This window comes from Hirundo rustica, chromosome 12, assembly GCF_015227805.2.
Source record: "Hirundo rustica isolate bHirRus1 chromosome 12, bHirRus1.pri.v3, whole genome shotgun sequence".
NCBI lineage: Eukaryota > Metazoa > Chordata > Aves > Passeriformes > Hirundinidae > Hirundo > Hirundo rustica.
Genome location: NC_053461.1, coordinates 8,476,285 through 8,504,256, shown reverse-complemented (window position 1 = coordinate 8,504,256; position 27,972 = coordinate 8,476,285). Strand labels below are relative to the sequence as shown.

The 27,972-nt window shown below is 43.0% G+C and overlaps 2 protein-coding genes across 2 annotated transcripts; one reads left to right on the top strand and one right to left on the bottom strand.

Annotated features, from left to right (window-relative positions):
- Nucleotides 1–19: 19 nt before the first annotated feature.
- Nucleotides 20–13,534, top strand: RAB43 (RAB43, member RAS oncogene family). Its single transcript, XM_040076199.1, has 3 exons — nt 20–253; nt 7,249–7,432; nt 8,251–13,534. Exons 1-3 carry the CDS (start codon nt 44–46, stop codon nt 8,502–8,504), a joined length of 648 nt encoding a protein of 215 aa, XP_039932133.1. The 5' UTR covers nt 20–43; the 3' UTR covers nt 8,505–13,534.
- Nucleotides 13,535–15,594: 2,060 nt separating this feature from the next.
- LOC120758364 (haloacid dehalogenase-like hydrolase domain-containing 5) lies at nt 15,595–25,811 on the bottom strand. Its single transcript, XM_040076535.1, has 8 exons — nt 25,698–25,811; nt 23,616–23,825; nt 22,860–22,972; nt 22,113–22,206; nt 20,894–20,927; nt 20,170–20,344; nt 18,914–19,102; nt 15,595–17,767 (listed from the first exon to the last, which is right to left on the bottom strand). Exons 1-8 carry the CDS (start codon nt 25,809–25,811, stop codon nt 17,371–17,373), a joined length of 1,326 nt encoding a protein of 441 aa, XP_039932469.1. The 3' UTR covers nt 15,595–17,370.
- Nucleotides 25,812–27,972: the final 2,161 nt, after the last annotated feature.

Genomic DNA, 27,972 nt, shown 5'->3' with positions numbered 1-27,972 from the left:
AGCCGAGCCGAGCCGGCTGCCCTGGGCCGTACCGCGCCCCGCCATGCCCGGAGCGGCCGCGCTGGGCGCCGGCCCCGAGGCCGAGGAGAGCTACGACTTCCTCTTCAAGCTGGTGCTGATCGGCGACGCCAGCGTGGGCAAGACCTGCCTGGTGCAGCGCTTCAAGACCGGGGCCTTCTCCGAGCGCCAGGGCAGCACCATCGGCGTGGACTTCACCATGAAGAGCCTGGAGATCCAGGGCAAGCGGGTGAAGGTGAGCGGCGCTGGGCCCGGCGGGGCTCGCTCCGAGGGCCCCGGGCCAGGAGAACCGGGCGGGCCGAGGGGCACCGAGCGCAGCCAGGGCCGGGCAGCGGCTGCGGAGCCGCGGCCGGGCCGGTTCCGCCAAAACCCCCGGGGCAAAGCCTGGCTCGGGCTGCGTGGAGCTGTGCAGCAGCACCCTTCTTCCTCCCCTCAGGCCGCTTGCTGGCCGCGGTCTGTTTACAAGGCAGAAAGAAGAAAGCTCAGCTGGGCTGTCGCGTTTGCAGAAAGGGATGTGGAACTGGCAGATTGAGAGAAGGTTCTTAAATTAGGCGTTGTTGTTATCTTAAGACGCTGTTTACAGGGTGTCACAGGAAGTGCCGTTTTTACAGTTCTTCTTTATAGAATCAATAAACTCTAAATTTGACATCTGCGCGCTTTTTTTTTTTTTTTTTTTTTTTTCTTAAATGCTGGAGGAAATCAGCTGGTTTGTTAGTGTTAGAAAGAGCCTAGGACGTGTACCCAGCGGATCTGTCCTCAGATTCTCAGTGGCACAGATTCCCTACGACTCTGGGTGCAGGAGTGCAAGTGAACCGTGGAGAGAAAATGTTAAAAGCATCTGCGGTTTATAGTAGATCATAGTAGATCCTTTAAACTGGGATCAATCCCTTCACCAGCCCCTCCAGAATGGGCTCGTACAACTATCCTTACCCCCAGTCAGGCTAAAAAGCATTTAATTCAGTCACTGCCTGGAGAAAGATGGTAAAGCTCTTGGTGACACACAAATGCAGGGATGTGGTTAAGTTTTGGCCTTTGTTTACCAAAGTAGGTGTCAAAGTCCTCTGTTGGGTTTTTTTTTTCCTATAAATTAGCTTCAGTAAGCAGAATATTAAGGTGAGAAAGTTGTGGAAAACAGAAGAAATGAAGCCTCTCTTCTTTAGGAAAAGAGAGGGATTAGCAGTTCCACACCCAGCAGCAGTGTTTATTTTGTTGTCAGTATCACACCTTTCCCTGACATGTCTGGCTGGGGCTGACGAGCTGAAAAGGAAACTCAGGTTCTGTGTTTGAGCTGTCAGTGCCTCTTCCACACTTTCTAGCGAGTGAGGATTCTCCTTTAAGGTTGAAACCTGCCTCCATTTAAATGCCGGACACATCGAAAGTGACAAATGTGTCTGTCCCTGATGCCAGGGACTTCAGGAGTACCCCAGGAAATCAGCCAAACTGCCTAGGTGTGTTTTTTCATGTTGTCACTACTTACACCTGAATATTCCTGGATTAATAACAAAACCTGTGTGTTATTTCTAAGTATTTTACAAAAAAGAAGTGAGAAGGGTCTTGAAGCTTTCTTTTACTTTGGGTTGTTCTGTACCAGCACTTAGAAAAAAATGAGGAATGCACGTATTGAAGAAGAGTATTTTAAGTATTATTTTAGGGAGATTAATCCAGCGCTCTTGCTGATTCACCTTACGGATACTTTTGTTAGCTACTGAGTCAGGGACACAGCCTGAATTCAAAAGCATTTGCTTGGAGGGGCTTTTTCTGTTTGGTTTTTTAAAGTGTGCAAAGTTTAAATCAGAATTTTCCAGTCGGACAGAGATTTCAGAGCAGCCCATCCAACCCGGGTTAGGTTTGCTCAGCATCTTCTTGGAAACAGGAAATAAGGAAGCATTTTCTTACACCTCTTTGAGCTCCCTCACACACACTACTTGCACTTCTTGCCTTACAAAAGCCGGCCAGGGAATTGTCTGCTGCTTTGATTTCTTTAGTGGTTTATGCTATTCAAGGCATATTGTTTTCTGTTTAGCAGGTGGTGCAGGAATGAGAAAATTCCTGGTTTTATAATGTTTTAGAGGGTCATCTTTAGAAGTTCCTTCAAAAAAAAAAAAAAAAAAAAAAAAAATAAGACAACCGGGGAGCTCTTGAATGCTACTTGTTCCACCTCCCCAGTGGCCTAAAGTTCATTTTTAGTCTGGCTAAGTATTCCAATCCAACACATATTTTTTGAGATTGAAACAAACAATTTAAGGTTAAATGTGCTCCTTTCTGTTTCAAACTTCAAATGTTCCCATCACAGTTACATAATATTTCTGAAACATTTGGAACCCAAGGATTTTAGGTCTCACTTTTCCTTGGATGTGGTTTTTGGGGTTTTTTTTGGATAAGGGAGATGATGGCTGTTGGAATACTGAAGGTTAAGGTGCTGCAAATAGCTTTTTAAATTTTTTAATGATTTATGAAACTTGAGGCTTTCCTTGCACCTTAAAGCTGTATTCTTTCAAGTACCTCACGTGGTGTTCCATGCACTGCTGCTGAAGCTGACTAAACTTCATATAGAAATCAGCTTTATGAAACGTCTGCAGGCTGTCTTCATTTCAAGAAATGTTCTAGTACATGCTGTTTGAAATTGTAGCATACTGCTGTCTCTAAAAGACATCCTTCCTAGCTGTCTAAAACCTAGAGCAAACACTGCAGTGCCCAAAAGTTGGCCTTGTTAATCACCCAAAAGTGTATAAAAGTGGCGTTAATCACTTAATGCATAGTGATTAAAGTCCTATTGATAAAATAATTACTTGTTCTTTGAGTGGTAGAAGAAATCTGGCGAACAGAACAAAAATGTTTTGTAACTGTTATGTCACTGTAAGAAAAGATATTTATAAAATGCTGGAACTAACGTTTTACATAATGATAGGCAAGGACATTCCTAAGTCCAAGTCCATAAATCATGGTTAGTAATAACAAAAGTCTTTTTCTTTTGATGAATTACCTCCTGTGAGCTGATTGTCTTTAATGTCTACTTTATGCTGTCATTTCAGAGTGTTTTACATGAAGTATTTTTTCCTCTATTCCATAGTTTTTCTCCCTCAGCATGACTTTCAGAAAGTAGCAGGAGAGAAGAACAGTTGCAAACACATTCCTTTCACAACAAATACTTCTTTATGTACCATTGCACTTCTTCATTTACAAGCTTTTTCAGCCCATATGTTATCAAGATTATTGGCTTTGATTCAGGCCTCCTGGCTGTGAACTGTGTTCGTTTCAGAATGGCCCAAAATGTATTTTTGTGTCATGATCTGGCCAAATTGTCAGTAACACAAAGTCTCCTGACTGGGTATTTAATAACTTTGCTACACAGATAAAAGCAGAGCCGTTGGAAGCAATATTCTTTGATATCCAGAGGAGAATGTAGCTCTCTGTCAGCTTCTTTGACACTCATAACCTGGAGCAAATGGGAATACTGCATTCCCAAAAAAAGAGGGATTCCTCATTCTCTGAGAATTGTGTAGGGAAACACTTGAATGGAGCAGTTTATCCTGACTGTTCTGCCAATGAAAATCACTTTAAATCGAAATACGCTGCCACAGAGATGTTGCTTTTGGCAAAATCTGTGTGGATTAAGTTGCAAGGCTGTTTCAATAAATGTTTTTAGGAGCAAGCGTTGTGGTTTGCCAGCCTACAGGAATGTGTATTATTGTTTGCCATTTGAGATGACAGGATTCAGACACAGTTGGTTAAGATTCTTTTGGCACAGCCTTTAGGTCCAGTATTTCACTGCTGGGAGATTTTTTGGAATGTTGCTGCAAAGGTGACATTTCTATTTTTCTAAAGGAAGGTATCAGCTGGAGGATGTACTTAGTCATTATTTATGCTGCTCCACAAGCAGAAGTACACCTGAACTCCTGTAATACTTTAGAAGAATCAGAAAAGTACTTAATAAATTATGTATTTAATGTGTCTTGGGGCCATCTGTTAAGCATTAACCTTTGATAAACAGTATGTTTATCAATGCAAGAGGCAGCCACATTAGCCCGTTTGATAATGAACATTTACTGTGCTCTTTGGCCAACCTGTCACTTACCATCTTCCAACATTTTGTCTGTTTCTGTAGTTCAAAATCTGCTCTCTCTAAGCCTGAGCAGACATCCCAGAATGATCTTCCAGAGAACCTCCATGAATCCTACCACCTTCTGTTTTCCAATTGAAACACTCCTTGTTTCAGATTTTTTCTGCTGTCTCTCACTGTCCTTTATATGCCACCATGCAGAGCGTGGCTGTTCAAAAAGTTCAAAGCTAAGAGCAGATCAAAATAACTAGCTTTTGTGAGCAAATGAGTATTTAGTAATGAAACAATTAGCACAAGAAACCTGTCTCCTTTATTCTGCCATATTCCTTCTGAACAATGAGCATTTATTCCCTGTTCTTTACCCTGGTCTCTTCTGTTCCTAGCAGTGGTTCCCCTGAAGGCTTGCCCTAATCTCTGATTTCACAGGTGTTTTTAATAAGTGATTTCAAATGAATTCAGCACAGTTTTCCAGCAGTCCCAACTTCTCTCTCTCTTTCTTACACCAAAGGAGTTGCCAAAGTAATTACAAAATCAGGAGCTGCTTTAAAAGGTTACTGAGTGACAGACATGGCTAAAACACTTAAATCAAGGAAATAAATAATTAAGAACTTTGTGTCATTTGCAACATATGTCATACACCTGTACAATACAAAAGAACACATAAGCATCTCTTTTTTAGTGACCTGTAGTTAGTACAGTTCTTTTGGTATTTAAATTTTAACTTAAACTGAGGGACTTTGGAATGAGAAATAGCAAGGCTACATTTTGGGGTTTTTTTTTCCCCAAAGAGTTTTCAATTGTTATTTTTTGTCAGGAGTTATAGTAAATATGGTTTAGCAGAAATACTATATAAAATTTGTACTATGCACGAGCTGGTTAAAGCTATGGTTGTGATTGGTATTTTTGTATAGTTGTCATGGTTCTTTTTCAGTAGAATCCTGTGTAATTTATCTCTGTAGACATGCTGGAGGAAATGCTGTTTACTTAGCATCAGAACTGGTATTTAAAAAAATTATTTAGTAATTATAAATTAATTTATAAATTAGTAATTATAAATTAAAAATACTTCATAATTACTTAAATTATATTTTAGCCACATATCAGACTGATTATTGTTACATGGAAATATTTTTCTTAGAATTTCCTAAAGATGCTGTCAGACAAACTAGCTGTATTTTTCTTTTAGAAATACAACTTGCTTTACATTAAGCATTCTGGTTCCTAATACTTCTTGCTGTGTCTGTAGTGTGCATTATTAATGATACAAGACATTATTCAAATCACAAATGATATGACGAGGCAAGGTTTTCAAGCTTCCAAAGTGGGGGGGAGTTTTTCTTAGCTCAGTCACTCTGCACTTTCATTTACACCACATGAAAAGTGTAAACAAAAACAATTTTCTTTTTTATTTCCAGTGTTTCCAGTTTGTCTGTATGCACAGAATCCCTCAGGCCCTTCTCAAGAGTTGAGTAATTATCACTGGCCTTTTCTAGCACTTGACCTAATCAAGTATTGAGATTTGACAAGCACAAAGGTCTGGTGGGAGACTTGGGTACAGAGATCATCCATAAACCTGCCCCCAGTTTCCTTGTCTCTGGTAATTGCTGTTGACTGCTCTGAACCATTATCTGTGTCATTAATAATCATTGCTTTGTGGTTTTCTGGGGCCATTACAGTCCCTTCCCCTTCTCTGAGAATACTCTGACCAGAACTGAGAAGTCATTTTTCCTTGGTTTGTTCCCTTTTAAGCTGTACATATATCAGTTGGGATCTGAATGCTTGCTTAGCACAGGAAATGAGATCTTATCAGCATGGCCTTTTCACAAAGTGAAATTTGCTGCTCAAAAATGCAGCAGAGTCACAAGATAAAGAGAAAACACTACTGTGCAAAAGAAGTAAAAGGAAAGATGATTCCATATTATTTGGTATAAAATAGTGCTGGCACACTGTGTTAAGTTGTCGACAACACTTTAAAATAAGGAGGCTCAGAGAGAGGGGAAACCATAAATAAAAGGTTTGTGCTATGGGAGGATTAAAAACCCCAGTAGTGTTTGCTTATGTCCTGTTTTAGTGGAGATGCAGAATCTAAGGAATGGCACAAAAAGACAAGCAGTGGTCTCTCATTTATCATTTGGGGATAGAGAAGTGAAAGTGTAACAGAATATAGATTTTATAAAAGGAAGTTCTTTAGTTTCAGTGTGACTATATATTGAAGCCATGAGCTTTGGAAATTCAGAAAGGATTAGAGCTTTATATGGAGGATGAGAACATCCACAGTTACTTTAGATTAAAAGATCCTGGAACATAAGCCATCATGTTCCAGGACATTAGACAACCTATAAACCAGCAGGATTTACAAAGAAATTCCCTATGAGCAGGATATTGTGTTTGGTTTCTTCCTCTGGGAACATCTAGTACTGGGAACTCAGACTCTGATATTAAGCTCATAATTCTTACACTGTTGGATTTAGGCAGAAGTATATAAACCAAGCATTTCTTCGTCCTGCCCAGGTGTAATGTCTGTTCTACCACCCAGAAAAGGACAGGTGATTCGACTGACCAGATCCTTGACTGACGTTATTGAGACCTAGGATTGCTGGCATTTTGTTCACAAACTCTTTCATCTATATTTTATTAATTGTCTCATATTTCCTTCTAAAACAGCATCAGTGCTCTCAGATTGACCACGTCCTGCTCCTTTTGTTTCTGCCCATGGCAGAACTGGCAGAATGGTGTGGTAGCCAAAACCCACCTGTGCTTTCAGTTACACACCAGGTGACCTTGGCTGCAGGCTGGCACCTAGTTCTGCTGCCTCTGCTTCAGAGGGTAGGGCTGGGCACACGAGAGAATTCCAAAATCTGCCAGAAGGAGCTCGCTGGCAGGAAACCGGGGTCCCAACTGATGCAGGTACAAACTTGGAGCAGCCAAGCACAGATTACATATATATATATATGTAATTACTATATATCTGTTTATCCCAAGGTTCTCAAGCGTATATTCTCATCCTTAGATCAAGAACAAAAGGCTAGATAAACACAGGGCTAGACTGTATTGCATATACAGGAGATGTGGGTCAAGGCTCTTGGATCAAGTCCTCTCTCTTGGCTGAGGAGAGCAGCTGCTGTGTGTCACTGTGTGCCGTGTCTCACCCTGTGCTGTTGTCCCCTCAGCTTCAGATCTGGGACACAGCAGGCCAGGAGAGGTTCAGGACCATCACGCAGAGTTACTATCGCAGCGCCAATGGGGCCATCCTGGCCTATGACATCAGCAAGAGAGGTTCCTTCCTGTCCATCCCTCACTGGATCGAGGATGTCAGGAAGTACGCCGGCTCCAACATCGTGCAGTTACTCATTGGTGAGTTGGAAATGTCAGGGCTTGTTCAGTGTGGACACAGCTTTTGTTTCTGGTTGAAGTTAAGGTGCATGCAATAGACCCGATGGGAAATTTTACCCAAAGAGCTGATTTGTTTTGCTTTGATTGACTTCTGGTAAGAATTAGACAGCTTTGAGTCCTTATCTTGTTTAATAGAGACCTGGGATGCCCAGGATTTCCCAGTTCTGAGGTGCAGCTGCTGTGGAGTTATTTCATTGCATTGCATTTCCTCATAAAGATCTTTAGGTTTCCAGGGCCCGGGGAAGCTCCATCATAGCAAGCTGATGTGTTTTGGTGAGTGGGAACACACACACCTCAGCAGATGGGGAATTTGGGAAGGACTTCAGGGCAATCAGAGTTGGCCAGTTCTTTGCTAGAAGTTCTGCTTTCCAGCCCAAATGTTTTGGACTCGGATGTGGCTCTTGGGGCCTGTGGAGCTGCTAATACGACAGCAGTGCTGTTCTAGATTTCCCTGGGAATCGGTAGACAGCTGCTGTTTTCACAGAATGGTTTTAACTTCAATTTCTAGCCTATTCTCTTCTGTTAGGGTCTGCAGCCACCATTGTTCAGTTACTTTTTCTGTTCTTTATGGGTAACACAGAAATACAGGTTGGAAAGGGCTGGGGAGATTACCCAGTCCAACCAAAGCCAGAGTCAGGTTGGTCAAGGCCTTTTCAGCCACATTTTGAAAATCTACAGAATGGAAATTCCTTAGGCAAGCTGAGAACCTCCTGCCAAATGGGAGGTTTGTGACACAAACACGCCATGATCAATCGCTCTGTTGTTTCCTTTCCTTCCAGGAAACAAGTCTGACCTAAGTGACCTTAGAGAGGTTCAGCTGGAAGAAGCTCAGAGCCTGGCTGAACACTATGACAACATCATCTGTGCCATAGAGACCTCTGCGAAGGACTCCAGCAACGTGGAGGAGGCTTTTGTGAAGATGGCCACAGAGTTGATGATGCGGCATGGAGGGCCCATGTTCAGTGAGAAGAACACTGACAACATCAAACTTGACAGCAAAGACATTGTGGAAGGCTGGGGGTGTGGTTGCTGATAAGAGCTAGCTGCTATCCCTAACTTTACTGGAATTTAGATGGTGCTTCACCCTAATGCTGAGTAGCATGGTAGCCATATTCTCCTCCTCCTCCTCCTGTGAAACCAGCAATTTTGTAGAAGTTAGACACAATCCTATTTGCTTCGGTGTCTTATTTTTAAAAAGGGACTTTGGAGAGGTAGTCCTAAAAGTCAAACCCTCGAAAAACTTACTCAGCATTTGTCCCCACCATTTTATTTTCTGTAACCTTCATACGAGTTACAAAAATGGAGGAACAACTTTGAATTCGGTGTTTCGGGGTGGGAAGACATTTGGTTGGGGAAGAGGCTGATGCAAACCCAAAGGTCTGAGTATTTAGCATGGGACTGGTGGCAAAGGAGTTCACTTTTGAAATAGGCAATCTTGACGGTGTCTCTTCAAATCCTCAGCACTCCACTAGTGACCAGAAAGTGTCTGTGTCTTTGACAATGGTATTTCGAGGGTATTGATAGCCAAGATTTTGATTGCAGGACCCAATAGCAGTCACCTGTCCTAGGGCACATGAATTGCTGGTTGCTGTTGGAACAGGCCCAGGTGGGGGATCTTCTCTCAGGTTTTGTTCTCCTTTGAAGTTAGTGTTTTAACAGAAAGCAAAACCAGCCTGAGCTCTATTACAGGCAGGATTGGACCAGGGTGGTGATTTAAAACAGCCTTAGGGAGAGGGAAGATGCATTTCATTTGCCTGTTGTTTGCACAGTGGTAGCTCCTTTCTCCAAGTGGAAGCATCACTGAGATTTTGCCCTCAGGTCTCATCATTTCATTCCATAACTCAAGACCTGCACCACTGGAAACAGGAACTGGAGAAGCCTTGAGCTGACTGTGGCCAAGATCCCTTGCCATGTGCCTAATAGTCAAATACAGGGTTCATTCTGGTCAGACAGATGTTGTGGTACCAGAGTGCATAAGTGGCATAAGTGGATTTGATTTTTTAAATTGGTTTTGATTTTTTAAACCATCTCTTTAAATACTACATGGGCATATGATGGGGAAGAAAACCTCAGAATAACTGAGAACTGCATGATTGCAACTTCTTGGTTGTGAGAAACCAGTGTCTTTTTGAGTGATTCCCTCCCAAATTCCCTTTGTACCCAAATGTTCCCCTCTCCCTATCACAAGTTACCAATTGCTTTTCATTTCTTTAAAACACTCAGCAGGCAAAAATCTTTCATAGTGGATCAAAAGTCTACATAAAGTAAAATAGATTTCATAATCCAGTTCTTTCAGGTGCAGCTCTGTAGAATATCTTGTAGCTGATGTACTGATGGATTCCTCTGCATTTACACTCTCAGGCACCTTACAAAAGTGGATTTGCAAAGAGAGGAGTAGCAATATTTTTAACTCTGCAGATAAAGCAAAGGCGTTCCGGGATGGCGAGCGGTTTTTGCAATCTTGATAATTTGAAGGAGTTACTTTTCAAGAAGCACTTGCTTGAAGTCACTTGTCTCTTGGAAAAATCCAGATCAAAAAAGACTGGAATTGTTTTGCTGCTAGGGGTGCACCAGTTTAGTCATCCAACATATCCAGTGTCATGAAAATTAGGATGATTTAGGAAAGGGCTAATGGATACCAATTTTAATACTTCCTGTAGCAAATATTAAACCATTCTCTCCTCTTTCTGTTTTTTTTAAACTGTGAGATAGATAAGGGAGGAGGAATGTGTGCTTTGTAGCGTGTTTGCTTCTACCTAAGGGGTTAGTCTTCAAATTTTATAGTTGTGAGAATGAAAAGGCCTTAAATTTTTCAACTAGTACAGTTTTCACAATTCTGCTATTTTCTACAGAAGGGCAGGCTGAGCTGCAGGACTTGGTAGTGTTTTTGGATAGTTTTCCAGGATATTCCTACTTGCAAAGATAGTAGGCAATAAATGTCCAGCTAGACATTTGGGGATTTGAAATTGGGAATGGGGATGAAAATGGGAATTTTCCATTCCCTAGAGTTGTTGGTGTATTCCATATATTCTGCTCTCGGTAGAAACTGTGCCGACAGTCCAAGCTAAAACTCAGTGCTGGTGACTGCTTTTCCTCCTGGTGAGATCCTCAAGGTACAGAATATTTGCAAACGTTTGACTTTCTGTTGTGACCCCTTCCAGTCTGTATCTGTAGGTCACAGTCCCGCAGTTCTCCTTGAACAGGGACCCCCAGATGAGCTCAGCCCCCCACTACCTGCTGGATTAGTGCCAAATTGTTTTAATGCTGAGAAAAGTCCACTTGCATTTAAGAACAGTATTGCTACATCTCAGACTGAAATCTACAGTTTACATAGTAACTCATCTTAAAACTGGAACAAGAAGTAAAATGAACATAAATCCTGCTTCCAGTGCAGCCAGTGAATGATGGTGTTTTTACAGTAGATGAAGAACGGAGGAATTCTTCATCCATTTTCTTCGTTTTGAGGTTTCTTTAGTGAATAAGTAGAATTAGACCAGGCACTACGCTTTTCATGACAATTTGCCTGGATGTATCTCTTAAACTAGGCTTAAAGGCTGAGGCTCTGTCTGCAGGTCAGCCTGGTTCAGTCAGAAAATGTGCAATACTGGAGCAGTGATTTGTTTGCTGTACTTCAAATGAAGGCACCAGTTCCAATTAGTTTTCAGTTTTCCTGCAGAAGACTAAACCCGTGGCTTTAAATCAGTTTTGTCTTTTAACTCTTGACTTTTCTGTGTTGTCACAAGTGGAGTACAAGTTTGCATGCCCTCCTAACTGAACAAAAGAAATAGAAGAACACCTGGTTTATTTTTTATTCAGAAAAAACCTGAAGGCCTAGTTTATTTTTTAGGCTAGCAGCTGGTGGTGCTTGAGCTGTCAGTAGTTAAAATTTATTTTGATTACCAAACCCTTCCTTTGTTCATTGCCCACTAGGCTGGGAGCTTCTTGACCAGAAACAAACAGTAAATGTAGAGCTTTTCAGTGCCCTGCTGAAGACTTTCTCAAACCTGGGGCTCACGTACAGCTGTGGAATTCAGGCATTAGGAAGATTGTTGGTTTAACTCCATTAATCCTATTGCAACCAAAAGGATGCCAGGGCGAAGAGAGTGAGGAGCAATAAACCTGTGATTTATGGGTAAAAACCTGAGTTTCAGCTCCCAGGGTATAAATTGGCACTGATGTACGTTAGGTGAATAATTCAGTAGTGATTGTTCAGAGTTCACAGCATAAACATTTGCCAAGAAATCTGTTTACTTCCAGTTGAACATTAATGAGGCTATGGTGCAGTAATTGCTTTTAAGCAGATCCCCTTGGCTGATCATGTATTTGCATTAGTATTTATCATTTCTTTTTGGCAGTACCAAAGTGTGCAGAAATATTACAAAAGCACAGGAGGGGACGTTGATCTCTGCCTTGTAGCACTTGGGAGTGGAATGCAGAGGCAAATACTGAAATGAAACCATCAGCACAATGTGGTTCCCAGGAGCCTTTGTTACCCTTTGTATTGATTTTAAGCTAATTTTATCTCCAGTTTCTCATCCAGTTCCATCATCACGGATGGAACTTGTACAAATATTTATAATTATATAAATATGAAACCAAATAAATGTCAGTCCAGAAACCTGCTAACGTTTGCTTCGCAGAATGAAATTTGAGGAAAAATGAGAATACTTAGGAACAGAGAAGTCCTGATGATTTTCTTACTCTCACTGTACTGGAAAGTAGGTTTTTCAGGGGGAAAAATCTAAATGAAGCCCAGCTAAAACCACTCATAGCTTTCCTATCTATCAGCTAATACTGATAGATTTCCAAGAACTTCACCAAAAGTGGAGCTCTTACTCCTTTTGGGTGCCTAGACTGTCATATGTAAAAACTAGGGTTTGGAAAATTGTCCTTTGGACACGGCATGCAAACTTGTCTTGAAAACTTGAAGGCATTTTTTAAAAGTGAGCCAAGAGCTGGATTTACACAGACATGAAAGCTGCAGACAGATGCCTCCCAAAGTCTTCGAAAGCATCTCGGTACCATTGCAAATGAAGCACAAAACTTGTGTGGAAGTGGTTTTGCACTAAAGGGAAATAGTTATCAGAGAAAAAAAAAATCATTAATGTGAAAGGCAGAGCATCCTGATTATTCTGCATTTTTCATGTTCATTTCCTATTTCAATGCTGTGCATAAGTAAGATTTTTTTTTCCTTTATAAATGATATTAAAATAGATAAAGCATGAAAAGTAGTTTGATACTTGACAAAATAAATACTTTCTTAAGAGAGTGATAATATTGATGAGGAGAATGACTTTGCTAATAGGGTTTGGTGGTGCAGAGATTCCCCACAGAGCTGTGTTGGAATAGTGTGAGACACAAAAACCATTCCCAAAACAGGGGAAGCCAGGAGGGGACACCAGACCCTGTCCTGCCTGCCAGACAGAAAATGGATACAAGCATGTGCTGAGCAGGAGGTGAATTTAGTTCTTTGTAACTGTTTTTAACAATTTCTGGGTTAGATTTCTGATAGGCAGATGTGCTCTGTGCTGTCAGCCAGCTTTTCCCTCTTCTGTGCCTCACTCGCTGAGGATCTGACAGGTGAAAACCCCACAGCTCCAGAGCAGGGAGCATCCCAGCCAGTCTGGCTCACACACACCTCTTGGGGGGAAGGTAAAAATCTCTAATTCATATTGAATTCATTCACTGCATTCCAAAATTATTTGAGGGGTTTGGGTGATAACAGTGTTAAAATGGTTCTGCATTTTCTAGGACAGATCTGTTGCTTTCCAAGGTTTCTTCAAGAGATGCAGGCTGTACGTTTCTAATCATCAGTAACTATTTTGCTTTTAAACTTTCTTATCACAATACTGACTAAATGATTTGGAATATGAGGAGACAAGGGAGCAAGCTTGCATACTACGGTAATTTTTTATACTTTACCTTCATCTATTTATGGATTTATTATGAAAAGTATTTTTAAACATGAAACCTGCTTTTGTTGTGAGTTTTAGCAAAGGAGTGGGTACATTGTACTGTGTATCATTAAAAAGGTTTAATTAAAAGTAAACATTTGGCAATTAATACCTTTTGTTGTTATTTTATGCATGTACCTTGTTGTGGTATATGATCAGAAGCAAAATCAGTTTGAGGAAATTATGTATCCTATCCTACAGTGGTGTATGGTCTACTTTTACACAAGATATGACCTAATTACTCAGTTAAAAAAATGGTGCTGGACTAACTTCCTCCTATCCTCTCAGCTGTCCATCACTTCCAGAAATGCATGCACTTTCAATTGTTTCCAGTTAGCAAACTCTCCAGCAGAGCTGTCTGGAAGCTCAGTGTTGGAGAAGTGCAAAGAACTTGTTCAGTACTTGCAATTAAGTGTGAACAATGTAGTTACCACTGTACCTCCCCAGGGGAACGTTTAGATCCTGGATTTTATTGAAGTGCTGTAAATTAAACAAAGCAACACCCCTTTCGTTTGCTTGGCTCTTTAATTGGGACATCAGCAGATGGGTGTTTGTGATCCACAGGAGCCAAATATTGAATTACTCGGTTTGCATTGTCTGCTGCCTCAGTAACAGCTCTTGTATCAAAAGAGGGGTTGTCAGTGCAATGGCCAGGCTCGGGGGCTGCTAACTCAGTGCTGAGTTTGTCAGTTAATTCTCTTGAAGGACTCATTTTTACTACTGAAACTTGTGGCTGTGACTGCCCTGGTGTGCTGGAGAGAATTGGTGTGAGAGGGAAATGGTGCAGGTGTCGTGATTAAAACATCTACCTGCACTTGGGAGGGACTGACCTGCATTTTCTCACGTGTTCTAGTTTCTACTGCGGTTTCTAAATCTGTGGGGGGAAAAAACCCCCAACCTTTCCCTTTTAATGGCTTGTTATAAGTGCATGTGATGATCACTTAGAAATGGTTTCCCATTCTCCTTGGACTTCTCTAAGAATGTGAAATAGTTTGGATGCAAGAGATCTACACGCACTACAACCATTTTTCTTTTGCTGTGGTGAACTGACTTCTCATTATGTAGCTTCTACCTGCAAAAAAACCCTGTATTTTTTATAGTTTAACTGATTTTTTTTTTCTCCACATCTATGGACAGGAAGTTAGCTGTTAAAATGGCAGAAAGCATTTTCCCAGATGCAATTCCATAAAACGAGCCACCAATCCCAAATCCTATTGAAAATCTGATTCTGAGATTCTTACCTGTACAACAGGTGCTGCTTCTGCTTCAGGAAAAGGTCAATAAATAAACCAATCAATCAATAAATTAACACTGTCTGTGTGTTAAACTGTAAGGCATGTTTAGCATGAGCCCAGATTCCAGTACTGGATGCTGAGCTTGGCCCACAGGACCAACAAAATGCAAGGAGGAGAACTTTTAATTAAGTCCAGCTGAGTCCCAGGTGGTCTGAATTAGTCAAATTAAACCAATCCTTACATGAAGTAAACCCACCTGTGCTATTTGGATTATGCACTCATCTATTTTATTTCCAGAAGTGACCACAGAAACACTTTCCTGAAACTTTTACAAGTGCAGCCTGTTTCTGTCAGCATTGAAAACAGGATGTATTTCATCACCCAAGAATTCATCCATGTCTAGACAAAAGATTTTAATCCAGTCTGTGTGAGATATGCTGTGGTATCTGTTACTACCCATTCCTGTCCAATTTATAGAGCATACAAGCACACCAGTGAGTTTCAGAGGAACTCCTCTAATCCCAGCCTCTCCCCTTTACACTGATGGAAAGAGATTTCCACCTCCTTTGGCCACTGCCTTCTGTGTTGTCCAGGTCACTATTTCTAATTTTCTTTACTTACTTCATCTGTTTGGGGTTTTTTTTTAGCATTTTGGCTTTTTGAGGATCTGCCCAGCCCAAACTGCCGCTCACCAAGCTGGAGTTCAGTCCCTGGGGCTGGAGAATCTGGAAAACCCTGGGGCAAGGCTTTTAGATGGTACTGGGGATGTGACAGAGAAAAAGGGACTGTCTGCCTTTTCTATAAACACCTTTTATGTTCATGTTTCCATGAGGGATGAGATTTAAGAGGTCTATATACAGTTCCTTCATGAACCTTTTGAAGTGTTCATCAATATTGTAGAAAGAAAAAGGAGAAACAAATGGAACATTTTCTGTTCTTCAGCAATTTCCAACATTTTTATTCCTTGCTTCACCAATTCTAGTAAAGTTAGAGAGTTCTGCAACATGCTTTAGTACTAAAACAATGTAACTTCAAATCATCCTGACCTTACAAAATTACGGCCTTTACTTAGATTTGGCATTCTTTGCAAATACTTGGTATATTACAGGGAGGTGCTAAAGAAACAGGTAGATATCTGTTTATTGTACCAATAAAAAGGCAAGAATGTGCTGCTGTAGATACCTTTTCCAGTGAAGAAGCAGGAAATAAAGTGTTCAGAGCAGTGTCCTTACACTGGATCCAGTGAGACACTGAAAGCTACTTAGGAAACATTACAAGAGATGAATCAACAATCCTGACGGTGGAGAGGGGATTACAGTGCTTTGCAAACAGAGGAAACACAACAAAATCTGACTTCACAGCAGCTGTGAGCTCTCAGAGTTCTGCTGGGAAAATGAGCAGTGAAGGATTTGGCCAGGAAATCATCCTGCCAGCCCTGCAAGAACCTGGGAAAAATGAACAGCCAGGTTTTTGTTCGTACAATTTCTAATTTGAAAAAAAAAAACCCAAAAACCCTAAAAAACCCCAGCCCTAAAAACCTGACTAGTCCCTAATGGGAACTGATCTTTGTGTGTAGGTTGACTTTGGTTTTAAAACAATTAATTGGGTTATGTTTTGCAAGGTTATGTCACAAGTACAACACATCTTGGGTTATAACAAATAACACAGAAATATTTTCAAAGGCATCTTTGGGATGAAAATTCTGCAAGTATTTTACAAAAACAACCAAAAATAAATTACTTTTTCTTTTTAGACAAACAGCTATAAAATCCATGAATCAAACAATATATAACATTGACATGAGATTAAATATATTACACTAAAGGCCAGTTAATTACCACAGTGGTATAAGGCTTCAAGTAAATTAGGAGGCACTTTTTGGCCGAGCAGTAGTCCCTGATCCAGTGGTAAAGTCCCAACTCACAGAAACACCTGAAACAAAACTGCTAAAAGCTTTCTGGGATTATAAATTCCTCGCAAAAATAATAGTAATAAATTTTTTTTAAAAGGTGCAGATAGGCAAAGAGCAAAAAGGCCACAGAGGACACCCAGGTCTTCTGCTTCCCTTCCAGGACTAAGGAGTTCCAACACAGTTAAGGCTTCACCCAGCAGAGAGGAGTAATAAAACCCCAGGGAGTTTTCCACGGGCAAACAGACACAAGGAAAGGCAGCAGCAGGTTAGATGAGAGCAAACCCAAAGTGGAACAGACTGAACTCCACTCTGAGTGAAGGCAGCGTTCAGTCCTTGCAGAATGCCAGGCACTAACACATGCTGTGCTCTGTACCAGCCCACATGGGATGGACTGAGTGACCCCAGCACCACAATCTGATCTCCTCAAGATCCCCAACACCTAAAAGCTAAATCTTCCAGCAGACAAAAGGAGGTACTGTCCTGGAGGGATTTAAGTACCAGTACATGAATGCTATGAAATATTGCTACTAAAGTACCTAATATAACAAAGAGGAAGACAATAAAGGACAACTCAAGCCATAAATTACATATTTAGAAGCACTATTAAAAGCATTATTGATATTTATTACACTTAAAACACACACGTACCTACCTGTACTACTAATAAGCTTACCTAATAGGATATTTTATTAATTTACAGGTTAAAAAACTTAGAAGGCAGCAGTTTGTGGCACTCTTGTAAAGCACAGTGTGTTTTGGGGGAAGAAAAGCACAGCGCTGAGCTGAAATCCTGCCACCTCAATTAGGCACAAAGTTCTCCAGCTGGAAGACCAGGTCCACAGCAGCATCCACGTCAGGCACGATGTGATCGGGTTCCACCAGGCCGGGGTCGAACCTGAAGTCCCTGTGGCCGTGGAAGGCGGCGCCGGCGATGCTGTCCCTGCTGTCCGGGGGCACCTCTGGGTGGGGGCTGTACACCCCCGTGCACACCAGCACGGACCTGCAGCGGGCAGCAGCTGCGGAGGCCAGCTCGTTCTCCCAGCTGAGGCTGATCTCATGGTCCTGAGGGAGCGTGGCAGAGCCTCTGCCCACAGAAGCCTTGGCCTGGAGGAGGGATTTGGGACCTGTCCTGGAGCTCTCCTGCAGGTAGCGGTTGTACAGGTTGGCACCATACACGTCTGTCATCAGATTGTCCCTGCAAAAGGAGAACGTGATGTCATCACGCTGTCAAAAGACATTCTCACAGATTCATTTTTACAGTTCCCATTTAAGGGTTTATTGTCTGCTTTACACAGCTCTATGTGGAATTGGGCAGACGGGAAGAAATCCAACCCTGCAGCTATTTTATTGCACCATTTTCACGATGCATGACAGGATCAAAATTAATCACTCTCCATGTTGCAGATTGGGGAGGGAAAATCAAGGTATGATTAGCCCATGAATGAGCTTATTATACTTCCAAACATCTTGGAGACTCTGGAACAGTCTTTAATACAATAGAGCTTTATCTTCTCCTCTGAGAAGGATTCTATGATGTGGCAACACACACAATAGCATATGACCAACCTAAGTGACCTCAGAGATAAAGTCCATCTCTACAGTCTCTAACTGTCCTTGGCTCAAGGGCAGTTGGTGTTACACCACTAAACCTAATAGAACACACACCCAGGCAACCCCTTTTTGTTAGATTGGCACAGCCTATTACAGAGAAAAAAATAAATAAAAGAAATCAGGAGAAATCTTAGTTGCATATAAAACACCTTTTGTGCTTCTGCAGAAATTACACATAAAAAGAGATACCACAGCACCAAGAAAGTTTGATGGTCTTAATCACAGGAGAAACAATGTGGTAGAAGTTGTGTGTTTTTCTTGGCTGGCATTTACACTGTGAGTAATTTCCTGCTGTACCTGTGGGGCTCAGCACACCTGACCCCACAGGACAGAAGGTCTGGATGGACTGGGATTTCCTGGTGTATTTTTGGGGCTCAGCACACCTGACCCCACAGGACAGAAGGTCTGGATGGACTGGGATTTCCTGGTGTATTTTTGGGGCTCAGCACACCTGACCCCACAGGACAGAAGGTCTGGATGGACTGGGATTTCCTGGTGTATTTTTGGGGCTCAGCACACCTGACCCCACAGGACAGAAGGTCTGGATGGACTGGGATTTCCTGGTGTATTTTTTGGGGCTCAGCACACCTGACCCCACAGGACAGAAGGTCTGGATGGACTGGGATTTCCTGGTGTATTTTTGGGGCTCAGCACACCTGACCCCACAGGACAGAAGGTCTGGATGGACTGGGATTTCCTGGTGTATTTTTTGGGGCTCAGCACACCTTACCCCACAGCATAGAGGGTCTGGATGGGCTGCTCCCAGCTCCTCTGCAGGGCCTGGGCCCGGATCAGGTGCTCTGCATACTGGTATGTCAGCCTGCTGGGTTTGCCCATCAACGCTTCATACTTCAGGTCTTTGCCAGTGATCTTCTTGTAAATGTTCTCCAAACAAACCATGAAGGTTCCATGCCCAAACCTACAAAGATATAAACCCAAACCATCAATATTCCATCCTCAAACCTACACAGGTATTAAACCCAAACCATCAATGTGCTGTGCCCAAATCGACACAGATATAAAACTAAATCAAATTACATTAAGCACAGGTTAAAAACATCAAACAAGGCTTTTTATTTAATGATTTTTTAGGAATAAATCGTGTCCTGCAACTATCAAATTCCTCTCGGCATGCAGTGTTTCTGCAGCTGGTTCACTGACAATTAAATGCTGATTAGCTGAACAACAGACACCACAATAAACCCATATTACTGGGATGGCACAATTAGATTTATCTAATTTTAAAATTGCTCACTGGAGGTATCCTGGCTGCCTTACTGTAGCCTGGAGCAATCACACAAATATCTCTTCCAATGTACTAATTAGAGGTGGCCTTTGCTTCCAAAGACAGATATCTGAGCAGATCTTTGACCCAATCAAGTCACAGTAACAAGTTTCCATTTCAAATCACAGACTGAGGGGAAGGGAGGGGAAACAAACCTATTAAAGAAGTACCTTCTTTTGAAAGCAAACTCAAACAAAAACACTCTAAGAGGTCCTGGCACCTTATTCTGAGTGTTTTACTTGTGTTTTCTTGTCTTCCTTAAAGAGCTCACTGCATTGTCCTCAGCTCAGAACCACTCACTGCTCTCAACCAGCAGGGTCAGCTCTTTACCCTCCCAGGAAAAGAGAAATACCAAAGACGGAACTAATGAAATGAAACAATGGCCTTGATAATTTTTTTCATATTTTGCCTTTGAACCAAGGGTCTGAGGTACTCAGGAAAAAACCTCTCTTTCTCCACTGTTCTGGGAGTGAGGAAACAAAAGGGTTTAGAGCTTAAAAGCGGCTTTTCTCTTGAGAACTGATTTCCTGGATGCAACAATGCAGCATTAGATGAAAGTGCATTGGAGATGTTGCATTCAAAGCCAAGCCCTGCTGTGAAGCCCCACCAAAGCAATTCTGTACCCAAGTGTTGACTCTGAATCCTACTGCAAAACTGAGGAAGCTCCAAACAAATCCCAATTAAAGGAATAAAGCACTTACCTTGGGGACTGTGCCTCGGCCACCCACATCAGGTCCATGTTACAGGCGAGCACAGGAATGTGAGGGTGGTTTTGCTGCTCATAGGGATTTCCAGGATAGCCACTCGTCAGCAAAACATCAATTATCAGCTGCAGGCTGGTTTCCCATCTGACTGGCTCCCCAAACAACACCACGGCTGTGAGAACCACAGTCACAGAACAGGCATGGCATTGTTACCACAGCACTGAACCTCTGACTCTGGGTCTAAACCTTGGCCTAAAGAGACTCCTGAAGTCCAATTTCCACTTTCCTGTAGTTCAGATGAGATGAGAGGGAACACAAGACCCTTCTCATACTACAGCTCCATCCTGACTACTTGTAGGAACAAGAGCAATTATTTCTGAATAATGAACATCAGTTCGTTCCTCATTTATGAAAGGAGGGCAACAAGAGCCCGTTAAAGGCAGATGAAAAAGGAAGGGGACCTTACACACCCTTCAAACGTCAAAACCCAGTGCCTGAAAACTGCACACATTAAAAAACAGCTTTATAGCACATGATGATAGATGTCATTAACAAGGAAATTTTAGAATCGTCTCAGACGAATTTCTAAAGTGCCCAAAAAGGTAAAAAAAGATTCTGATAGTAAAATTAAAAAAGTTAAAAGTTAAAAATTAAAATAAAATGAAATAAAATTAATTTCATTTGGTAATGAATAGATGCAAGTTAAAGAAAGATAACTGACCCTCAATCTTGGGAAGCTCCACAGCAGAGGGGGACTGCAATTAAAAAAAAAAAAAAAGTGAAAATTTTCTACAAGATGAAACATCTATTTTTAACAGAATAAACCCAAGCACAGCTCCCACAGCAGGAAATGCACTCTCTATTGATAGACATCTGATGTCAGTTTGCTCAGAAACTTGTGTTTCCACTCTGCAGTGACATCTCTGGCACAGGGACAGCAGAAACTGTGCTCTACATGCACTAGCATCCTGCTCCTCCTGAGCTGCCTCTGGAGATTTTTAACTACAGTTGTTAAAATCACTTGTGTTGTAATTTTGGTTGTTTAAATTGCTTGTTTCATTAGTTGTTTAAATTACTTGTGTTATAAAAGTATGGAAGATTATTTTTGCTCAGGTGTAAGAGGCCTACAGTAGTACCAAGACATTTGAAAAATAGTTTTTGAGATGTGTCATTTAACACTTCTAATAAAGAATGCACTGTATAGCATGTAATATATTTGCTAAACAATTAAAAGTTTGCATTTCATTATTTATTCTCTGTGGTGACAAACACTTCAAGAGGTTCTTGACCTTCCCCATCCACTTGGGTGAGGAGCCCAGTAGAAGGTGACACAGCTGGGTGATGGATTCTGTGAGCCACAGAGAATGTCCTCATCAGAGGTGGAGGAAATCCACTCTGTGGGCTAGCCCTGAACAGTACAGCACACCCAGCTACTCCCTTCTGCTTTAAATTCTGCACAATTCAGCTGGAACCACTGTACCTGCTGTTAACATTTAAACAGTGCCATAAACAGCAAAGGGAGTCCTTCCAGGGAAAATTATTTATCTTCAAAGCATTCATTTACAATCAAAGCAACCTCAGGGATTGGAAACAATACCAGCACAATCACATTTTCAGGGAAAAGCTGATGCTATCTTCCACACTTACTGAGGAAGCTAATCAGCTTTCCAGGACAGATTTTGCATTAGGGATCTGTATTAGACTGTGAATTTTCCTGCAACAGTAGCTTACAAAATCAAAGGCTGGGTTAAAGAATTACTGCTGAGAGAAAAGAGTTGTTCTTGAGAATGCTGTAATAAAACAAATAAGGAAGCAGAAAAGCAAAGTCAAAATACAATGTAAGAACAGCAGCGTTAGCTGGGTAGTTAAATATTGACCCCTGTTATAGGATGTCATGCAATGAGCAAACAGAGGGGTTTAAAACAAAAATCTCCACTCACCAGGACCTTGGGTCTTCTGTCATGGTCAACTGCATCGAGCAGAGGGCGTTTCTCCCTCAGGGTGTCAATGGTGATGGGCTGGCAGAAGCCAAGGCTGGGACACACCAGCTAAGGACACACAGCTGCTAACAGGAAAAGGCTTTCAAACTGCTAATTCCACTTCAGCCATTTAAAGGTATCCAACTGACAAATTAGCAGCATCAAAGACTGACTTTTCCTTCTGTGAGATTGAAAGATGATCGTCCCACTGCTGACAAATGAGAGACCAAAGTGGTTCTATTTTGTTTTCAGTCTTCTTATCTACTCTCTTAGCCAAGCCTAATGAATTTTGACCTTTAACTGGAATGTTCCTTCAATACCTTTTTCTCAGGTTTGTACTTCAAATAGAGCTTATGCTTAAAAGTTGCATATACATTTTTACAACTTTAATGAAAATCCCACTAAAGGAAGAAGTGCAGAAGGGACTTAATGGAAGACTGAGCAAGTCTTATGAAAAAGTTAAGGTTTTTAAGTGACAGTTTGAAACTTTGATACCATCATGGTATCAATGTAATTCAAGTTCTTTGGCACTTAGTATAAAAACATAAATTGGGCACCTTACTAGGAGCTTTCATTACTATTTATTACTGCATTTGTGGGGTTGGAATATTTGACTTTCACTTCATCCATAGGACGCCCTGAACCTGATTTAAGGAAAACACTTGGATAGAAAGTTGTTGGTTTTTTAAACTCTTTTTTAAAAGATACTCTTGAGCAATATCAAGAAGTGGTCCTTGTCCAGATACCAGAACACATTTTTCATGATAATGCTTGAACATCCGCAGAGGACTGTGTGACATCATCACTTGATCTTGTGAAATCTGTTTGGGATTTAAAAACAAAAGGGGTCTGTTGTTTTTCAGAGTTGTTTATATGTAGATTCAATTAAAAGATGTGACAGATTCCAGGAATTACAAAACAATCAGCATTTTCTCCTTTCACAATTGATGTATTGATAATATGCCAGGAAAAAAGTACCTTACTGACAAATTATCACACATACCCCTTTGAGCTCCCAGCTCTATTCAACATGAACAAACTTTTCTCTCCGAATTTTATAAAATCACCCAATTAATTTTGAAATATACAGAAAAGGAGAATCAGAACTGCCCTGGTTCCAATCATGGGCCCTTTGCTGGACTGCATCTCTGATTTAATTGCTGACCAGAAGATTTTAGTTTACATATCCCCACCCCTTTCAACAGGACAGGTAATAACCAGTAAGACTGTTATCCTGCAAAGATGCTCCTGTGAATCAATGCTTACCACCTTTCCAAAGAAATACCTTTAGCTTTACTATTGGAAAAATCAATGCCTTTGCCAGTGGAAATTCCAGCGCTTTGTTACTTTCAGCAAAGGTTTAAGGGAAAAGCAGACCTGGTTAAGTGAGCAGCATTTAAAGGAAGATTATACACCTGACACATTCAACATGATGACAAAAAAAATGGGATTTGGGAGACTCACTGGAACCCCCAGCAGGTGAGACAATTGGTCAGCTTTGTTCTGGCGCAGGCAGTTCCCCGCGTTGGTGACAAAGACCACGGGCACCAGGAACTGTCCCTGAGAATTGACCAGCTTTTGAAAAGCTGTTCTGGCAGCAGGAATGGGGGTCTTCCCTCGCACCAGCACCCCGTCAATGTCAAAGAGAAATCCAAAGGATGGCAGCGCGCTGAGCTGGAAGGAGAGGGGAAATCAAAGGGTACATTAGTTATGCCTGACCTTACACAATTTAATAAGAGTTTACAGCAGCCACATCCCCCTGAGAACAGACACCTCCAGCGAGAGCAGGGGATCTGTAACTGCACACCTCAATATGCCTCACAGACACACACATCTTCATCCTAAATACATGTCGACACAAGGAGCACCACAACTCCCTCTGCCCTATGCAGAGATTCGTGAGAGCTATTTTGCCTTACAAATACTTCTAGACTATTTCAGAAGATAGGGGGAAATTAACTTAAACTGATGCCACGAGGTACAAAATACATGTTGCTGTGCCAGTGAGTCACACTTTAATGGTGTGACCCCCACAGAATACCAACAAAATATACAAAAGTAAAATTTTCAGCAGGAGGCAGGTCTTGGATACAAGTACGTGGCTCTTCCCTTCCAAGGTTTTTTATGTAGTAAAACCATTCTGTTTCACGAGGGTTTGAGTACAGGCAAGTGACTGCTGTGCTCCTACACATGGCTTCAGTCCTAGCTCCACATAGGGCAGAATAACTGCGCTCCTCATACAGAGATGCATCTCCCTGCCTGCCTCTGAGGCAGTGAAGAGCCGGACTTGGTGAGCCCCGGCGAGGATAGTGAGGAAAGATGAGCTGGGTGATAAAGCCAAGGAGCAGAGAGGGCTGGTGAGCAATGGAAGTGTTACTGGATCAAGCTGGAAAAGAACGGGACATTTCTCTCTCGAGCCTCAAACAGAAATCAGAAAATTGGGATTTATGATCAGTGATGAAAAGGGAGGGGTTAAGGGCCGATGGGGGGGCAGGCCCAGGAAGGACTGCAGCCATGGGAGGTGGGACAGCCTTTGCCACCGGAGCTGTCTCAGGGCACTCACTCACAGCCACCGTGTCTCCTGTGCACTAGAAGGGCACTCTGCCTTTCTCACTTTGTTCCACATCAATTATTCACCCACCACATTTTTTCTGCACAGCACGGGGACAAGAGCCGCCGGGAATGGGGATGGGGATGCAGCTCAAACGACTGTGAAAATCTGCTCCCTTACACTCCCGAGTTAATAACGACAACACTCCAAAGATATCGCATTACCACTCCTTTAAATTAGTCTGCGTTTTTGTCTTTATGTGCAAGAACTCCCCCTGAAGCCCTCTCCTCCGTAGAATCATCACCCTTTTAATTTAAAGAACAGAACCCCTGGAGTCCTTGTTTCCAGATAGGAGACAACGCCCCCGTTTCAGGAAAGCTACGTCAGAAACGACCCAGCTGCTGCAGAGATGCTGTTAAAGATGCCTGCTAATAAATGCACCGCGGACTCCCTGAATGGGTCTGTGAGACTGCTGAAACTGTAGCGGCATTGGAAGTTTTGTAGCAGATTCTTTACGTTGATTTTGCGACATGCAAATAACAGATGTACAGATAACAGATTACGAATGGGAACTTTACAGTGAGTAACACTAGCAGAAATAAAAGTATTACAGGGGGAAAAAAGCACTAAAGATGGAACTGAGCGTATATATATATATATGATAGACATAATAATAGATAGAGATAATGATGTCAACAGCTTCGTTTCCCTTTCGACCCTAAAGAAGCTGTTGGTGACAGGAGCTGCACAACCAAAGGGACGGACGGAGCCGGCAGCCGTCGGAACGAGCTTCCCTCGTTCGCTCCGTGAGACCAGGAGCACAGGCAGCCCTAGGGCAGAAGTTCCGGGAAATCCGTCCCGCGGAAGCGGGGATGTCCGCGGGCATCCCCAGCACCGAGCAGGGCGGGCGGCCCGGCCGCGCTCCGCCGCGCCCCGCGCCCCTTTCGCTTTCGCTGCGCCCCGGCCCGCCCGCTCCGGGCCCCGGCCCCGCTCACCGCGCTGTGCCCGCTCCGCTCGGCCGGGCGGCCGCACATCCCCCGGGGCGCCGGGAGCCGCACCGGGCCGGCGGCCCCGAGCAGGGCGCGGAGCGGCGGCAGCGCCCGGCGCATGGCGAGCGGACTGCGGGGCCGGCAACCGCCCCGCCCGGCGCGGCGTCAGCGCACGGGGCAGCGTCAGCCCCTCACGGGCAGCGTCACACGCGTCACGGGCCAACGTCAGCCCCGGGCCCGCGGGTGAGCGCCCGGAGACATCTGCCGCGCCCGGCAAGGGCTGCGTGCTGGGCGAGCTCCCCCGCGCCCATTGAGCCCCTCCGCGGCCGCTCCCCCAGGCTCGGCCCCTCGGCGCACCGGGGCTGGCGGCAGGGCGAGGAGCAGTCAGTACAACATTCCCACCGAGGAGATTTTAAATTTAGTAATAAAGCAGAAGAAACGTTCTGTCTGGTTCTGCCTGGCCAAGGGGTGAAGGGACTGGAGACTCCCCCTCACGAGAAAAGGCTGAGGGATCTGGGCAAGCCCAGCCTGAGGGGAGCCAAGAGGATGGAGCAGGCTCTGTCTGGTGGTGCCGACCATTGGGACACGAGGAACGGACAGGAACTGATGCTCAGGCACCAGAACTTCTTCCCTGTGCAGTGACCGAGCACTGGAACAGACTGCCCAGAGAGGGAGTGGAGCTGTGTCACTGGAGCTACCCCAGAACTGTCGGGACAAATCCTGTGCCCTGTGCTCTGGGATGGCCCTGCAGGAGCAGGGAGGCTGGACCAGGTGCCCATGGTGGTCCCTTCCAGCCTGACCCATTCTGTGATTCATTTTTTTGGAAAAAGAATCATGCATAAACACCACAGTCCCTCAGCTCTGCACCCCTGCAGCTGGACTTGAAAGTGAGACAAGCAGCACAAAGTGTCATTAGTTCATGGATACTCTGCAAAGCTGTCTCTGGTTATCTTGCTCATCTGCTAATGCATATTAGGTAAATCCACTTATTTCCTAGTGCTGCCAACAAATATACCTCAGCACTCCTCTGACACTGAGGAGAAACTGATCCTTCAGCGACTGCACTGTGCTGGCCAGGACAGAACAAGGAAGGTGGCCAGATCACCACTGACATAGCTGGCATTAAATGGAACACACAAATGCGTTCCTAAGGGACAAAAGCAGGCCCAAAGCGATGCAGAAGACAGAACAATTAGAGTTTATCCCCTTGGTGTTCAAGCCAGGATCACACTCAGAGCAGAACTCTGAAGCAGACATGTAGGAGTACATAAAAAACTTGTTATACCCTGGATGTGTCCAGGGCCGAGGAACTCCAGAGCTGGGATGAGCCATAAGCCTGGCATCACACATACATCCCAGAGCTGAGGCAGAGCCGGCCCACTGCTCCCCGCTCCAGGACAAACAGGATCAGCTTCCCCACCTTGACTCCACAGCAATTCCACAGCCTGGCAGGACACAACGCATTTTGCTAAAGGCCACTGTGGCAAATACTCTGCCATTTGTTCCCTCAGACGCAGCCAAAAGCACTCAGCTCAAAAATGCTGCATGCTCAGACCTGCAGAGAGGATCTGGCACATCAGGGCCAGGGACCAGCCAGGCTGCCTTGCAGTTACACACTGAATTTTTGTGCATTTATTCCTTTTCTGTGTTGGATGGTAGAGATCAGCCCTGTCTTATAAACTTGGCTTTTACATCATGATGTTGGTCATACTCCTTTGAACATGAATGTAATTACAATCCTGTTGTTTTCTTCTCACTCTTTCCATTTATTTTTCTTTTGTATTTCTGTTATCATCACTCTGTCCCTGATCAGCCTTCATCCTTGTGTCTTCTTTTATCTTACAGATTCATATAGTGACAGAAGGGATCTACCATTGGTACTACCAAGCCCTCACACTGTCAGGCCACAAAAATTAGCTGGTTTTTCCCCCTCTTAAATCTAGTTTGGTTATCTCCAGCATATAGTTTAGCAAATCTACAACATATTATTACAAGCCATAAAGACATTTCTTACAGAGAAAGCTGCACTGCTGACAAGAAGAGAGAAGAATGTATTTGTGATGTCTGCTCGCTACCAATAATTGAGCTTTTGATTTATTCTAGTTTTTTGGTGTTTTTTTAATGTTTTAATTTGGCAGCTATGACTTCCACTTTTTAATTTTTTTTTTTTTTATTTTTTTTTTTTTTTTTTGGTCTGATCACTTGCATCAAGCAACAGAAAGCTCATCTCTATAATTTAGAGCTTTGGTTGTTCTGGAGTGGATTATTCACAATAGATTGT

What these genes read in the sequence shown, in the direction of transcription:
- RAB43 (XM_040076199.1), top strand. Translation starts at nt 44, where the DNA reads ATGCCCGGAGCGGCCGCGCTGGGCGCCGGCCCCGAGGCCGAGGAGAGC. An exon ending in TCCAGGGCAAGCGGGTGAAG is followed by an intron (nt 254 to 7,248) that starts GTGAGCGGCGCT and finishes TTGTCCCCTCAG; the next exon opens with CTTCAGATCTGGGACACAGC. An exon ending in CATCGTGCAGTTACTCATTG is followed by an intron (nt 7,433 to 8,250) that starts GTGAGTTGGAAA and finishes CTTTCCTTCCAG; the next exon opens with GAAACAAGTCTGACCTAAGT.
- LOC120758364 (XM_040076535.1), bottom strand. Translation starts at nt 25,811, where the DNA reads ATGCGCCGGGCGCTGCCGCCGCTCCGCGCCCTGCTCGGGGCCGCCGGC. An exon ending in CTCACCTGCTGGGGGTTCCA is followed by an intron (nt 22,973 to 23,615) that starts GTGAGTCTCCCA and finishes AATCCCAAACAG; the next exon opens with ATTTCACAAGATCAAGTGAT. An exon ending in CTTCTTGATATTGCTCAAGA is followed by an intron (nt 22,207 to 22,859) that starts GTATCTTTTAAA and finishes GGTGTGTCCCAG; the next exon opens with CCTTGGCTTCTGCCAGCCCA.